We start from the raw sequence: 15,120 nt of genomic DNA, 5'->3' as shown, positions 1-15,120 counted from the left end.
TGTCCTAAAGATTTTAATTCATTCTGCAGCATCATCTACAGGTACAGAAGGTTTATTTTCCTTTGTGCAACAACTATCAGATTTTTCAGTCTGCCTCTTACCTCCATATTTCCATTTGCAGCAGCTTTGTGCAGAGCAGTTTGATTATTTTCATCCCTGGCATCTATGTCTGCTCCTTTCTTCAATAAATGGTAGGTGGCCTTGATGTTTCCAGCCTCAACTGCTAATTGCAGTGGAGTCAGACCATAGTCTGTCTTCTCATTCAGTGAAGATCCCTCATTCAGCAGCAGTTCAATGAGGTCTGTATGCCCATTCAAGCAGGCCCAGTGTAATGGCGTCCACTTATTGTTATCTTTAATGTCTGCAGAGGCTCCATATTTTATTAAGAGCTGAGCTGTGCTTAGGCAACCAGCAGCTGCACTGCAGTGAAGTGGGCTTGCTCCACAGCGAGTCTGGGGCTCAAGAAGGGCTCCACGGTGTAAGAGGTAATCCACTGCGTCAGTGTGTCCATTATAAGCAGCCCTATGCATTGCCGTATAATAATACTTACTCCTGCTATTGATAGCTGCACGTCTATGAAGAAGATACTTGATCAAAGAAATGTTTCCATAGAATGCAGCATGGTGAAGTGGAGTCCAGCCTGAATTATCATTGCAATCATCATTCAAAGCAGCAGACCTATGACGATTAAAATATTATTAGTATTTATTGTGAAAGCCGTTATACCCCAAAAATGTAAATTATATGTGTGAATATTAATTTGAATGCATAATCTCTAAGCAAAGACACCAAATAGGTTCCATAAACAATAAATATTAATCCATGAAAGTAACTCACCTGGCTGAATCACAATGAACTACAATTAATATTCTCCATACAAATATATGAATCTGCAGAACGCCACTTGGCCCATTGAGCCTAGTCCACCGTTCAAAGAGATCATGACTGATCTGAATACTCCATACTCCCAGCTACCTATGGTAACCTGTCATCTCCCTGCCTACAAAAAATTAAGCTATCTCTGCCTTAAAAATATTGTGTCTCATGGGGAAACAACTTTTCCACATCAGTCCTGATAAGACCTTGGACGTTTTAATGAATTCACCTGTTATCTTTCTAAACCCTAGCTGATACTAACCTAGCCTGTCCAATCTTTCCTCGTAAGACAACCCACATGGCCAGATATTAATCTGGTGAACCTTCTCAAAATGTGTCCAATACATTTATAACCTCAAGTGAGGAGATCAATACCGTGCATAGTATTCCAGATCCCTTTTAAAAAACTAGTTCTAGACTCCCACACAAGAGGAAACATGATTTGGACATCCACTCTGCCAAATCCTTTCAAGATTTTATATATTTCAATTGTTACCGCTAATTCTTCTCGTCTCCAGAGGATACATGCCCAGCTTGTCTAACCTTTCCTCATAAAACAATTCACTCATTCAAGGGATTAGTCTGGAAACCTTTTCTGAACTGCTTTCAATACATTAACATTCTTCTGTAAGTGTGGTGACCAGAGTTCTCTCAGTACTTCAGATGCAGTCCCATCAATGTCCAGTATAACTGAGGCATAACATCCCTACTTTTGTGTCGATTGCTCTTGTCAGAAAAGATAACATTTAATACTTTTCTAGACAACGTTTCACGGATAATACTATTCTAATTACTTGCAGTACCTGCAGACTAATCTTTTGCAATTCATGCACTAGGACACTCAGATAACTTTGTATCTCATCATAGAACACCTACAGTGTGGAAACAGGCCATTCAGCCCAAGTCCACATCGACCCTAGAAGCATTCCACCCAGACCCATCCCCCTATAACCCACCTTAGCTACACATCTCTGAACACCTAACCTGCACATCTTTGGACTGTGGGAGGAAACCGGAGCACCCGGAGGAAACCCATGTAGACATGGGGAAACTCCACACAGACAGTCATCCAAGGGTGGAATTGAATCCAGGTTCCTGGTGCTGTGAAGCAGCAGTGCTAACCACTGAGCCACTGTGCTGCTCAAATGTGAACAGACCATAGAGTTCAGCAATCTCTAGCTATTTAGATATTATGCTTCTTTCTCATATTTCCTTCAGGTGAGGAACCTTTACATCTTCCAACATTATATTTCATTTGCCAAATCTTTGACCTATCATTTGACCTATCCTGTTGTAGTCTCCTGTCAGTTCATATTTACTCTCCTCTCTATTTTTGTGCCATCAGCAAATTTAGCAAAACCACCTTGCATTCCTTCATCCGATTTGTTTATATATATTGTATTAAGCCAAGGTCTCAGCACTAATCACTGTTACAGACCACTTTGTTACATCTTGACAACCAGAAATTACCCATTTATGCCTACTGTTTCTAGCAAACCCCCAACTATGCCGAATTTATTAATCCCCTACCATGACCTTTTATTTTCCAACACTACCCATTGATGGGGAACCTTACCAAATGTCTTCTAAAATCTTGAGTCCAGTACATCCCCCTTTAGTGACAGCCCATGTTACCTCTCCAAAGAACACCGACACAACAGTTAAACATGATTTTTCATTGTAAAAACACTTGTTGCCTCTGCTTGGGTTCCTTAACTTTCTCAAGGTGCCCCATTATAATATGTATAGCTTTTAGCATCCTTTTTATGACAGCTAAATGGCCTGTAGTTTCCTGCTTTCTGTCTCCATCCCTTTTTGAATAATGGAGTTATATGAACAGTTTTCCAATCCAATAGAAACTTCCGGACTCAAGTTGATCAAGTAGAGATTTGTGTTTGCACATAATCACAGTTTATTTATTTATGAATACAGAATAAAATTGTTGTGATGGTATAAAAAGTAGCTTCATTCATTGGCCTGAGAATGAGCCACAGTTAACAGGAAGGTTTGGGAAAGATGACTGGGAATGGGCCTCATTTATACTGTTTGGGAGTCTAAAACCTGATGTGTTATTGTTAAGAAATTTAGATGCTGTGGTAATTCAGTGACACATTATCACTTGAAACGAGTGCAACATACTTAGCAGAAAGTTGACATTGAGCTGTTGCACCTTGGTTGTCTTCCTGGTTTGCAACAGGCAGTGTTTCTGCTTTCTGCCCAGATACCAGTGTTGTGGTCAAGTAGGAAGGCAAGCACCATCCCTGCTGAGGTTGATTCCCATCTGCAGGCTTGACATTCATATTTATTCTGACCGTGCTGCAGGAAGAAACTGAATCGTGTAAATCCATCCATTTCCATGTAATTTCTGAAAGGGCTGACATGACAGATTCTGTAAAAAGAAAAACTGTCTGACAATCATGTATTGAAAGCAAAACAAAGACTCAATAAAGTGATCATATTTGGGTCAGTTTAAAGAGATTTAATAAAAATTCTGGTGGCGTGAAATGAAAGGTTAATTCAATGGAGCAGTCTTTTATTACCAACTAAACAGGTTTTAAATATGTGGACCATTCATGTTGCTATGTGATGAACATGTTAATGAACATTGAAAGATAGATTTATGACAGGCAGTTAATTATATTCAATTACAGTATATAACCCATTCATGTTGGTCAAGAATATATTCATCTAGAAAGTTAGCATCTTAAAAAAAAGGAAATCTTAATAGTTGCTACATCGGAAGACCTAGAATAATTGTTGTGATGTAAGTGCCAGTTATTGCTGCAAGTTAAACCATTGTCATGAGGATAGTTGATAAATTAGTGATTTGAAAATAAGATGAGCGATCCTAACCATTTAACCACAGACCCCAGCATAAATTGTGCTGTACAAAATGTGCTCAATGTGTTCAACAATACTAGTTGAACCCAGAGGGTTTTGTGGGGGAGGGGCTGTTCAGCATATCATCATTGCTGGCTGAATGCCATTCATTAATATTATCTCTCTTCGGTATTTAATGGCTAATGGCAATACCATTTTTTTAAGTCTGTGTTTCTGATGTGGTGACAGAAGTGGGAAAAAGTGACTGTGACCTCTTGGTGCAGCACCAGGGAATCACATTGTAAGGAGCATTCCATCAAATTCACACAGCAGTAAGTACAGCATGGTCTCACTTCAATATTCCCTCTGAAGGCCAAGGGAACAGTGAACGAGTGAGTCAGACAGCTTGGTGGGAATGGTTAATCAGCTCATTTCCTACAATGTTAGTTACAGTGCCTGAAACATCTCACTGACTCTACAGGAGCAACAAGATAGAACTGCACAGCTCTGGCTTTGTTTGTTTCCTATACTTAAAGTTAAGCGCATATTTTTACATACTTGTTTTTTTGTGAAAACTACCTACATCTTGAAGCCCGTCTTCTGAGTTTCCAAACTTTTGAGTTAAAAGAAGCAAACAGGTCACCATTGTGAAGAGTGCCCTGCGGCCAATGATACGGTTAAATAGGTGGGAGGGACCTCAAGGTTTCCCTGGAGCATTAGGTGTCTGGTCAGCAGAAGGATACTTCCAGGCAGCTGCCTTAGCTTTGATGCCTTCAGAGGCTTGCAGGCAAATTGGAAAATTGCAGTCAGCCTCTGACATTTAGCTTTAAATGGCTACTTACTCAGCTTAAATCAGTACACCAGCCAAATGTTATTGCCCACCCTGCTGTACTTGTCCCAATAGGGGGGTAATAATCCTGATTTTAGTGTCATTTAGGAGTGTACCTTATGTCTTCAATTGTAGCAAACTATGCAGAGGATTCTTTGGATGCTGCAGTTTCCGAGTGCATTGATTATAGTCAGGTAGCAGAAACCAGCTTGACAGAATGTAGGAATTACTGAAAATCATCTGTGTTGGAACAACTGCAAGCACAAGAAGGCTAGAATAGGCTAGCTTGAGTTTAAAATCTCAGTGTGAGAATTATGTGGAAACATTGTACCATTTAAGGATGAAGTTAATTAAACCTGGATAAAATATACTGAAGAAAAGAAATAGACGACGTTTGCCAAGAGGAAATAATGATTCAAGTGCAGAAAATCTTTGAGTGCTGACATTAGAAACAAATCAAAAATTGCTGAAAAATCCCAGCAAGTCTGGCAGCATCTAAGCAGAGAAATTAGAGTAAATGTTCCAGATCCTGTAACCCCTCTTCAGAACGAATGGTAGCTGAGAAAAGGAGGGTGTTATTTATGCAGAATACAGTATGGGGGGGGGGGGTGAGTAAAAAAATAGGTGGATATTGGGCACAAAGAGAGAGGGAAACAGCTGTACAGGAAAAGGAGTGGGCAATTGTTAGCCTTAGAGAATCAATAGCTATAAATGGGGACTATTAGTGGCTTACAAAGGGATGTGTATGGTGGCAGCCCATGTGATGAAAAGACCTGGTGTGTGGGAGTTAGGGTAATGACATGGGAGATGGTACTCAAGATCTAAAATTGTTGAATACTGTACTAAGTCCTGAAGGCTGCAGAGTTCCTAAGTGGAAAATGAGACGCTGTACTTTCAGGAACAAAAACAGAAATTGCTGGAAAAACTCAGTGTGTTTGGCAGCTATTCTTTCAGCTGAACTGAGTTTCCCTGAAGCACTGCAACAAGTCTGAGATAAACATATTGACCGGGGAACACGGTGGTGCGAAGTGGCAGGCAACCAGAAGCTCAGGGTCATTTTTTCAATAGACAGATGTAAATGTTGTGCAAAGTGGCCACTCAGTCTATACTTAATTTCCCCAATGCAGAGGAGACCACATTGTGAGCACCAAATGCAGTAGACTAGTTTGATTGAAGTGCAGGTAGAGTGCTGCTTCACCTGGAAGGTGTGTTTGGGGCCACGGATAGTGAGGATGCAGGAAGTAAATGGGCAGCTGTTACACCCTCTCTGATTGCAGGGTAAAGTGTCATGGGGGTGCAGGTGGGTGTTGGGAGTGAAGGAGGTGTGGAGCAGGGTGTCCTTGCAGAAGGCAGACAAGGGATGGGAGGAGAATATGCTTCTGGTGGTGGCATTTCGCTGGACTTGGCAGAAATGGCAGCTAATGGTCCTTGGATGTGGATGTTTGTTAGATGGCACGTGAGGACAAGGAGAGCCCTACGGCTGTTGTGGAAGGGAAGAGTGAGGGTGAGGCAGAAGTGCGGGAGATGGGTCGGACTAAGCCTGTCAGCCACAATACTGGGGAGTCCTCAGCTGAGGAAGAAGGTGGACATTTCGGAGACTTCTTTTGTATACTCAATGTAACTTTGGGAATCAGAGGGTTTTTAGTGGATATTGGTGGCCAGCCTATTGTTTACTCCCACTCCCTCCCCCCACTCTGTCTTTGGCATAAGTACAAAACTTCCCCTAGCTACCATCAGTTCTGAGGCAGGGTCATTGGTCCTGAAACATTAAGTCTGATTTCTGTCTACAGATGCTGCCAAACCTTTTATGTTTTTCCAGCAATTGTCCAACAGGTATACAAAAGCAGTTATCTAAATTGCAGCTAACGATAATAGTACATGGGAGAGAAATCTTGAACAACGCCACACACTATTGTGGGAGCAGTGTTCAGCTAATTAGAAAAATTGTAAAATAAGCCAGTTTAAAAGAAGACAACTTGTAATTATTGGAAATTTTCTTGAGCTGTGTCTGCACTTGTTTAGCAGCTATCTGTTCCATCCGTCTCTTAAGCCTGAGGTCTACATCCTCATCCCGCTGACAGTCATCTCCCTGGTTGTTTTCTGGTGTAAGGAGACTAATCCTTTCCTATGTGTCACAAAGCTAAAGCAATTTTGGGTAGAATTTGTATTTGAATCGCCAGTTGCAATCAAAGTGGAAACCCCATTTTAAAGCATTTCAAAAGTGAGGTGACTGTGTGGATCTCAGTTTTGGTTATGTATCTAAATATGATTGTTGTTTAAATTCTCAGAAGCAAAAAGTTCGAAATTACGTACTTAAAGCCTAAAGGCACAAATGTTTTCAGACTCTGATTCTCAATTAGAAAATCCAAAAGTATTCTAATTAATTAGTGATCCTTAGTTCATAACAAATGCTGAACTTTTTACTTTGTCCTAGATATTTATGTTCTGTAGAATGTTCATGTGACTGCTGAAATTACAGGGTGTCCCCAGTAAACATCATTTATTGTTTTGCACTCACATCACTGACTGTTTGAGGAACTAAACATCAAATTTCGCCACATTCACATTGCATCATTTTTGATTCAGTTCAGTTTAACATAGAAAGCATACAACTTGTAATTTGCAACTGCGGCACCATCTTAGCATCTACTCCCAGCAACCTTCCTGATGCTTCTGAGTCATATAATGTTCTCTCACATTGTTCATTGCAGGGCATGTGTGTACACGGTGTTGTACAATAAGTACATGTATGATGTGTATTTTGGTTGCTGGGTATGAAACACAATTCCCCAAGTTACAGCCTGTATCCTTACTTTATTCTGCTGTTTCTTATGGGAGAAGTTGCACCAACATGAGCATTTTTAAAAAACGTATTCTGCTTTTCTATTCTTATGACCAAAGTGAATAACCTCACACTTAATCAAATTATATTCCAGCTGATATATTACGTTTTTGACATTTCCAGCCTCTCATTTTCTTAGCAATTGTTGCAAATAATTACTTATCTGACAATAGAATGTTGCAAGTTTATCTTTAAAAATTAAGGAATTCAAGATACGGCTCACTATGTGTTTCTAGTTATTTCCATTTTATATATTATACATTTCTTTTCCATTACATGGTTAAATTCAGTAAGAAATAATCAAGCTAATTTGTCCAATATTTCAGCATAAAATAATAGATCTAAGCTGATAGCCACTATTATTACTTTCTGTCATTTGACTTCATCTCGCTTCCAGTTTTGCTGTAATTGAGAAAGGAAGAAATTGTTTTGCAGCTCTAGATATTTACCTACACTTATCCTTGGTCCAATAATCCATTTTATCACACAGGGTATAAGTTAAATTGTAATAATATTAGTGAATGAACATTTACTTACCTTTACTTGTTATTTTCAAATAGCAAACTGCGCAAGTAGGCTCCAACTTCCTGTTACAAACACTTCCTTTTAAAAGAGGAGGGTAACAAAACCTCAAAACATAATTGCAACACAAAAGAACAGAGTAAATTGACACCACACTAAAAGAAATGAGCCTAGTGCTTACAGGGAATTTAAAAATTTAGTAAAAGCCTTTCACCTACAGCACATGGTCAGTGAACTTGGAGGGTGGATCTGTGCCCTTTATGGTATCTCAAATCAATGGAACAATAGTTGATAGTTTCTATAATAAAAAAAATTAGCAGTGTGCTTCTCTGGATTACAGCCCGGATAGTACGGACAGAAATCTACCCTCTGAAGCTCCCAGTCCAGAACTCTGTAGCAGGTGAATTTTTGCCGAATTTATTCTCTGTGGTTCTAAGAGCACTAGTGCTGCAATACTTCCCAAACTTTTTCCTATTTTGATGCTTGAAAACTGTTCTAATCCCTCTGTGGGAACCATGAAAGTGGGGCCAGGGGTGTGGGTGGGGAGAAGACCTGTGAGACCTGGATAGGGTTGTGGCTGGTCCTGGTAAGGGAAAGGGGAATGCAATGTTCTATAGTGGACATTACTGCCTTGGAGTTTGGGACCCCAAAACTGCAGTTCACAATCCTAAGCTTCACAGTTCCTAAGCTTCACTTTGAGAAGCTCTGTTATAATATTCAAGATTCTATTCTTAATATGGTAACTAATCATGTTTGTCATAATGTTTAGAGCTCCTCTTTACAAACAGCCCTTAGAAAGTTGTATTTGAAATAAAGAGAGCATTCGTCTTAGAACTACCTGATTGTTTTCAATCAGGATTCCCTTCAATTTGAAATGTAAACATAGAACATTATAACCTTGTATTTTGAAATGCCTTCTGTAATAATACTTAATTTTGTGAATGAAAATGCCCTCTAAATTGCTGAATGGTCTGAACAAACTGAATGGTGGGCGAACCTTATTGATGAGAAGCCACAAAGCTGATCCCCAGCATTGAGATAAACCTCATTGATTAAGTTCTCCCCTTTTAGTGGTGGCTTGACGATGCCACCATCAGGCTAACTGCGTGCATTTACTATCCATTCCTTCCATAACCTGCTGGAGTTTACTTCGTCTTCCCAATAAGCTTCAACACAGTGGAGAAACTCAGTGCTTCAGAAAGCTGGCAGCAAAAAGCAGGTGTGGAGCAGGTAAGTAGCACTTCGTTCACCTCTGGGAATATACTTGCTGCTTTATTCTCATAGCTGTGTGACTTTAAATGATGCTTACAGCCACATGCATTCACACTTCTCTGAGTATAGTCGACACATCTAACTGGATCCAGGCACACTGTTGACTAGGGTCATCTTTAAACCCGACTGGCTCATGACAAATAGGGGACAACTTGCATCTCAAGGGCAGACTTTAATATATATTATAAAGGGCTGCTTATAGCTGAACAGTATGGAATCAAAAACAGAGTAAACAAGGAGTCCAAACATTGTCAAGTTGAGAAAGAAGTGAAATGGAGGAAGGTTATACTCCGATGTCCCTGAGCATTGTCTTGTGTTGAGTCTAAGGTGCTAATGGGCCTGTTGTTGATTCTGAAGCTGACTTCCATCTGGCGATCAGTTTGAGGACTGGAGAACTGGAGGAAATGACAACAGGATTGGGGGGTGGGGTTTCAGTCGTATGTTGTACTTGAAAAGTGTGGAATGGGGAGCATACATTCATGTAAAAGGGGTCAAGGAATATTTGAAACCATCTTTGATCAAAGGTGGGGGGGGGCGGAATTATGCTTAGCAAGGGCATTCAGACTTCGTTCCGTAGGGGCTCCAGGGAAAAGGCTGGGGACATCAGTCGTGACAATGAATGTTGTTGCATTGAGGAATGGAGGATGTTGGGTGAGAGGAGGAGTTTGGCACTCAAGTGGCCCAATGAGGTAGGATAGTGCTTTAATTTTATCAGAAAATCATGAAGACACATTACAGGTAAATCAGACTACTTCAAAACATCAGAACAGTGAAAGTATTCTTAGCTGTGTCATATTTATTTCTTTAAGTTAAACAGCTGTGCCACTGAGATGCTCTCAAAATGCTTTCTTCCTCCATTGCCTACCTTCTGTGTGAAACAGTTCCCCAAATGTCCCCTTTGAATCTTGCCCTTCTCATCTTAAACCTATACCCTATAATTTTGGACTCCCCTAACCTGGGGAAAAGACCTTCACTAGGAAAAAGATCTTGACTATTTACCCTATCCATGCCTCTCATGATTTTATAAACGTCTATAAGGTTACCCATTAGCCTCCAACACTCCAGGGAAGATAGCCCCAGCCTATTCAGCCTCTCTCTATAGCTCAAACCCTCCAACGCTTGCAAAATCCTTGGAACTCTTTTCTGAGCCCTTTCAAGTTTCCCAACATCTTTCCTATAGCAGAGAAGGTAGAATTGAATGCAATATTCTGAAAGTAGCCTAACTGATGTCCTGCACATCCGCAACAGGTCCTCCCAACCCAATGCACTGAATAATATAGGCAAGCGTACAAAATGCTTTCTTCACCATGATGTCTACCTGTGACCCTGCTTTCAAGGACCTGTAAGCCTGCACCCAATATTCAGCAACATTCCCTAGGACCTTACCATTAAGGAAGCTGTTCCACATACAAAGGATGATAAATGTTTGGAACTCTCTTAAATAAATGGCAGTGGAATTCTGGGTCAGTTGTTAGTTTGAAATCTGAGAAAGAGAAATTTTTGTTAAGCAAAGATATTAAGGGATATGGGTCAAAGGCAGGTAAATGGAGTCAGGCCACAGATCAGCCATGATGTCATTGAATGTTGGCACAGGAGGCCGAATATTTCTTTTTGGCAGTCTCTTGATACACTGCCAGATGGTCAATCTCAGATAGGATGTCTAAAAGGCAAAGTTGAGGGCATTCTACCTGAATGCATACAACATTCACAAAAATGTGGATAAACCTAATGATATAAATAGAGATTGTGCAGGAATGTGAGAGAAATAGCTATACTTTTGAGCAGACTTATGTTCCATGGAAGAATCATATCAGGTTCAAAACATTAATTATGTTTCACTCTACACAGCTGCTGCCAGACTTGCTGAGTTTCTCCAGAACTTTCTGTTTTAGTTCCAGGTCTCCAGCATTTGCAGAATTTCACTTTTATTAGAACAAATTTGCTCACTGGCTTCTACCGTTTCAAACTCTACATGGGCACAGGGCTTGTCTTGGTTCTCTTCTGCCATCTGAACCAAACCTTTCTCAAGTCAGTAAGGAAGTGGAGATCAGGAAAGCCTTTGCCATCCTGGGCATTCTCTTTCCGGCTGTGTGCTGGCTTGTCCTGAAATGACAGAAAAAGAAAGGTTCAGTGTTCTAGGAATGTGGGCAGGAGCAATTGATGACAATGCACAGCCCTGCCAGTGAGCCTTGCCCAGTGAGTGAGTAGGAAATGCATTGCCCAGAAAGGGTTAGAAGATTGGCAGCATGAGGTGGGTGTGTGCCCTTCAGTGCACATTATGCATTTGATGGTTGGTGTACATGTGTAATATGGCTGTACAGTAGCAGAGTTACACAGAGTGACAGCCCTATTAGCGTGAGGTTGTGGCGAGAAGATGTTGCGACTTATCTTCGCAGAATGCATTCCGTTCATCCACTCGGGCACTGGATTGCTGCCAACTAGAGGTTCTGACCTCATTTGTAACATGAGCCGAAGCTGCCCTCCTCTCATGGGAGAATGCTTTTCTCAAAGCAGAGTGGAAGAGAACCTCTTCTCTAGCCCCTTGGCCTGGAACAAGCATTCTAATGGGGCATCTTTAAAATGCACAGCTACTGTTTGATGCCTGGCATACATCCTGGGAATGAGTTGGGGAGTGGGCCACAAAAGAGCTATCAGCATGAAAGTACAGCTTCTCATTTCTGACGGAGACCTGAGTGTGACCTCCTGTCAGAAAGGTCGAACCCCCTTCTTTTATAAAAAAGAGATGGGCTGGGGTGGCAATCTGTGTGAGACCCAGTGGCACCCAACCTACTGTGCCCAACTCTGGCACCGCATTTTAGGAAAGATGTGAAGCCATTATAGAGGGTGCAGAAAAGAAAAAGGAGGAAAGAGAGGGAGAAAGGTATAGAGGTTAGGGAGTAACTTCAAGAAATTATGACCTCAGAAACTCCAAATATCTTTAGCTAGAGGTATTTGTCCAAGAGGCTGGAATTGCTGGAGCACAGATACCTCAGATAGTCATGGGGCTACAGCAAATAACAGAGACAGGGATAGATGAGGCCATATTGAAATCTGAAAATAAGAGCAAGAGTTTTAAAACCAAGACATTACTTGAACCAATGTAGTTCAGTTAACACAGGAATGCTGCATAAATGGGATTTGGTGCAAATAATGAATTGTTCATAGGTCACCTCATGTATCTAGACAGCATAGTATGGGAAGCCTACCAAGTGTGTCCTTGAGAAACTGGTCATAAGTGATGGAACAGTAAAGTCTACAGGTAACATTGGCATTTGGTGGCACAGTGGTTAGCACTGCAGCCTGACACCACTAGGGATCCAGGTTTGATTCCAGCTGTGGGTGTCGATTTTGCATATTCTCCCCATGCCTGCATGGGTTTCCTCCAGGTGCTCCAGTTTCCTCCCACAGTCCAAAGATGTACAGATTGGGTGGATTGGCTGTGTTAAATTGCCTCATAGTGTTTACAGCTGTGCAGGTTAACAATGGTAACTGTGGGGTTACAGGGATAGGGTGGGATGCTCTTCGCAGGGTCAGTGCAGACTGAATGGCCTCTATCTGTACTGTAGTGTTTCTATGATAGTAATTCTGTGGATGTGGCTTTCAGCAGGAAATGGGATGAATTGGGTAGTGCTATAAAAGGGGGATATAGGCTGTGTTAATGATGGATCAGATGTGTAGTTACAATCTAAATGGTAGTGTCAAAAATTATGTCCAGATTATGAATAGTCCTTTTATGTTAAAGTTTTTACTATCTTTCCTCCTTGGCATGGTATATTTCTCCAGTTGAATTTATTGTTAGTATCAAACCTCAGCAAGGAGTGATTTTAAAAGATTCCAGCACCATTAGCCTTGGTCAAAAAATAAAATGTCATTCTTCCCAGGAGTTTTCAGACTACCAAGTTTATCTCAAGACGAAATCCAACTCCAAAGGTATGTCATGGGAGAAACAACTCACCTGGGTTAACCAATTTTTAATACAAAGAACCTGACTGACACTTGTAGAATACATTAATTATTTATTTTGTGAATCAGATCTTTGAAGCATTAAATGTGAGTCAATAACATTTTAATAACTGCTTATTGTCATTTTATTCTAAGAATCAATCCTGGATTACAAGATAGTAATGGTTAAAATGTTATAAAGCATAGGATGGCTTTAAGTCAATTCATCAAGAATAATGGTTATGCCAACGAATCCACCTAGATTATGCCAGTAATATACAATTTACCTAGAAAGAAATGTAATGGAACAAATTCTACTCAGAAATGTAACAAAATTTTCAAATCCACGTAGAAGTAGATGTTGAGAATATTCAACTTTACTTAGAAATACTGTGAATTATTTCATATCCAACTAGAAATGGCTCAACATTTATGAGCAATTTCTATTAAATTTATAATCCAAACATAAATTTAAAGCCTGAGACAAGAGACAAAAAAACTATAAGAAATAAACTTTTGCAGACCTCAGATCTAAATTTTTGTGTCAAAGGTGGCTGAGTAAGTCTAATTTAAAAGCTGACATTAATTAACTCCTATGCCTAATGCTCTTGTGTCACTTTGAAAAACACATTAAATCAGAACTTTTTGTCAGAACCATTCTGAAGAAAGGCCATTGGACTTGAAATATTAATTTTACTTTTTCTCCACAAATGCTGTCAGACCTTTTGAATTTCTCCAGCAATTTATGTTTTTCCATCAGCTCTTCATTTGTTGTGTTTTCTGTGTGAATAAATCCATTGAAGGACAAACATATGCTTTCCTGTGAATATCTGTAACTGTCTTATCTGTTCTCAAGATTCTTCTAGTTTTCTTTCCTGCAATTGTTTGTGAGTACTGGGTTTGGCAAAGATTCAGATTCTGTGTTTGCCGTTTTTTTAGTACTGTATTCTCAATACTAATTTTCTTTAAGTTAGCCACCTTTTACAAAAAAAAGTCACAAACAGATTAAAAACCTGTGTTTACTACATATCGATATGCATCTTTAGCAACTGTGTTAAAAGCACAATGTACTACTCAGCAAATTTAGCTGCTGTGCAGTGACTGGATTTGGCAGTAATCTTCCAACATCATCTCAGCCAGACAATCAATGCCTCATGTAACCAATAATGGGACTGAAATGTCAACTATGGTGTTATAAACTTCCACGGAGACAGAGTGTTTCTAAGGAGGCCCTCTACGCGACCTCCCCCTCCTCAAAATAAATTGCAACATTATTTCTATTCTGTAGGAGGCATGTTAATAGCTCCACTTAATCTCAAAGCTGAGTCATGGATCGTTGATTATCAGCAATTCAAGCCTTTGTCTTAATATTAACCCTCTTTCCCTCCCCTCCCCCTCTTCCTGGAAGCGTATTCACTGAGTCTCAGAGATCTGAAGTCAACTGCTTTTTAACCAGACAATTTTTAAATAGTAGTCATCAGCTAAAAGGTCAAAGCTGCTTCACAGAACATCTATTGATGATACAAAAACCCGTATCTTTGGGCTACAAAGGAATGGACTGTAAAACAATCATCATCCTGCACTCTGCCCTCTGCAAGTAATCGATCTTCTTCTGTTGAAGCAGTAAGCAGAAGTTACATTTTAACAATATTCTTCTGCGGAAATTTCAAATAGAAGATACTGTCTAGACTCTTAAGTTGCTAGCTAGCCAACTAACCAGCCTAACTCCAATTTTTAACTTTTGGTCTCTGCCTTAAAAGCAAATGCATTGATAAATTGGTATCACTTAACTGTTTTGTGTTCAAGTTGTTACTAATTGAATAATTTCTTTATCCTTACTGATTTAAACTCTCCTTGGTGCACCACTGTGTGACAGCTAAAGTCCTGTCTAGTTTAGAATTTACACAATTTTTTGAGGAAGTAACAAGCAGGGTCGACCAAGGAGAGCCAATGGATGTTATCTATCTGGACTTCAAGAAGGCCTTTGACAATGTGCCGCACTTGAGGCTGCCGAGTA

General features: G+C 40.1%; 1 protein-coding gene across 1 annotated transcript in view; it reads right to left on the bottom strand.

Annotated features, from left to right (window-relative positions):
- The window catches only part of ankrd67 (ankyrin repeat domain 67), a 31,508-nt gene extending 20,339 nt beyond the window's left edge, over nucleotides 1-11,169 (bottom strand). The window contains exons 1-4 of the mRNA XM_048542320.2: nucleotides 11,109-11,169; nucleotides 7,905-7,970; nucleotides 3,016-3,265; nucleotides 102-678 (exon numbers count right to left, since the gene is read on the bottom strand). Coding sequence (XP_048398277.2) covers nucleotides 102-678; nucleotides 3,016-3,265; nucleotides 7,905-7,970; nucleotides 11,109-11,169 — 954 coding nt within the window. The remainder of the gene's footprint in view (nucleotides 1-101; nucleotides 679-3,015; nucleotides 3,266-7,904; nucleotides 7,971-11,108) is intronic.
- Between the last annotated feature and the right edge of the window lie 3,951 nt (nucleotides 11,170-15,120).

This window comes from Stegostoma tigrinum, chromosome 14 (assembly GCF_030684315.1).
Source record: "Stegostoma tigrinum isolate sSteTig4 chromosome 14, sSteTig4.hap1, whole genome shotgun sequence".
NCBI classification, from domain to species: Eukaryota; Metazoa; Chordata; class Chondrichthyes; order Orectolobiformes; family Stegostomatidae; genus Stegostoma; species Stegostoma tigrinum.
Note: the sequence above shows the minus strand (reverse complement) of the source record. Positions and strands in the feature narration are given on the sequence as shown.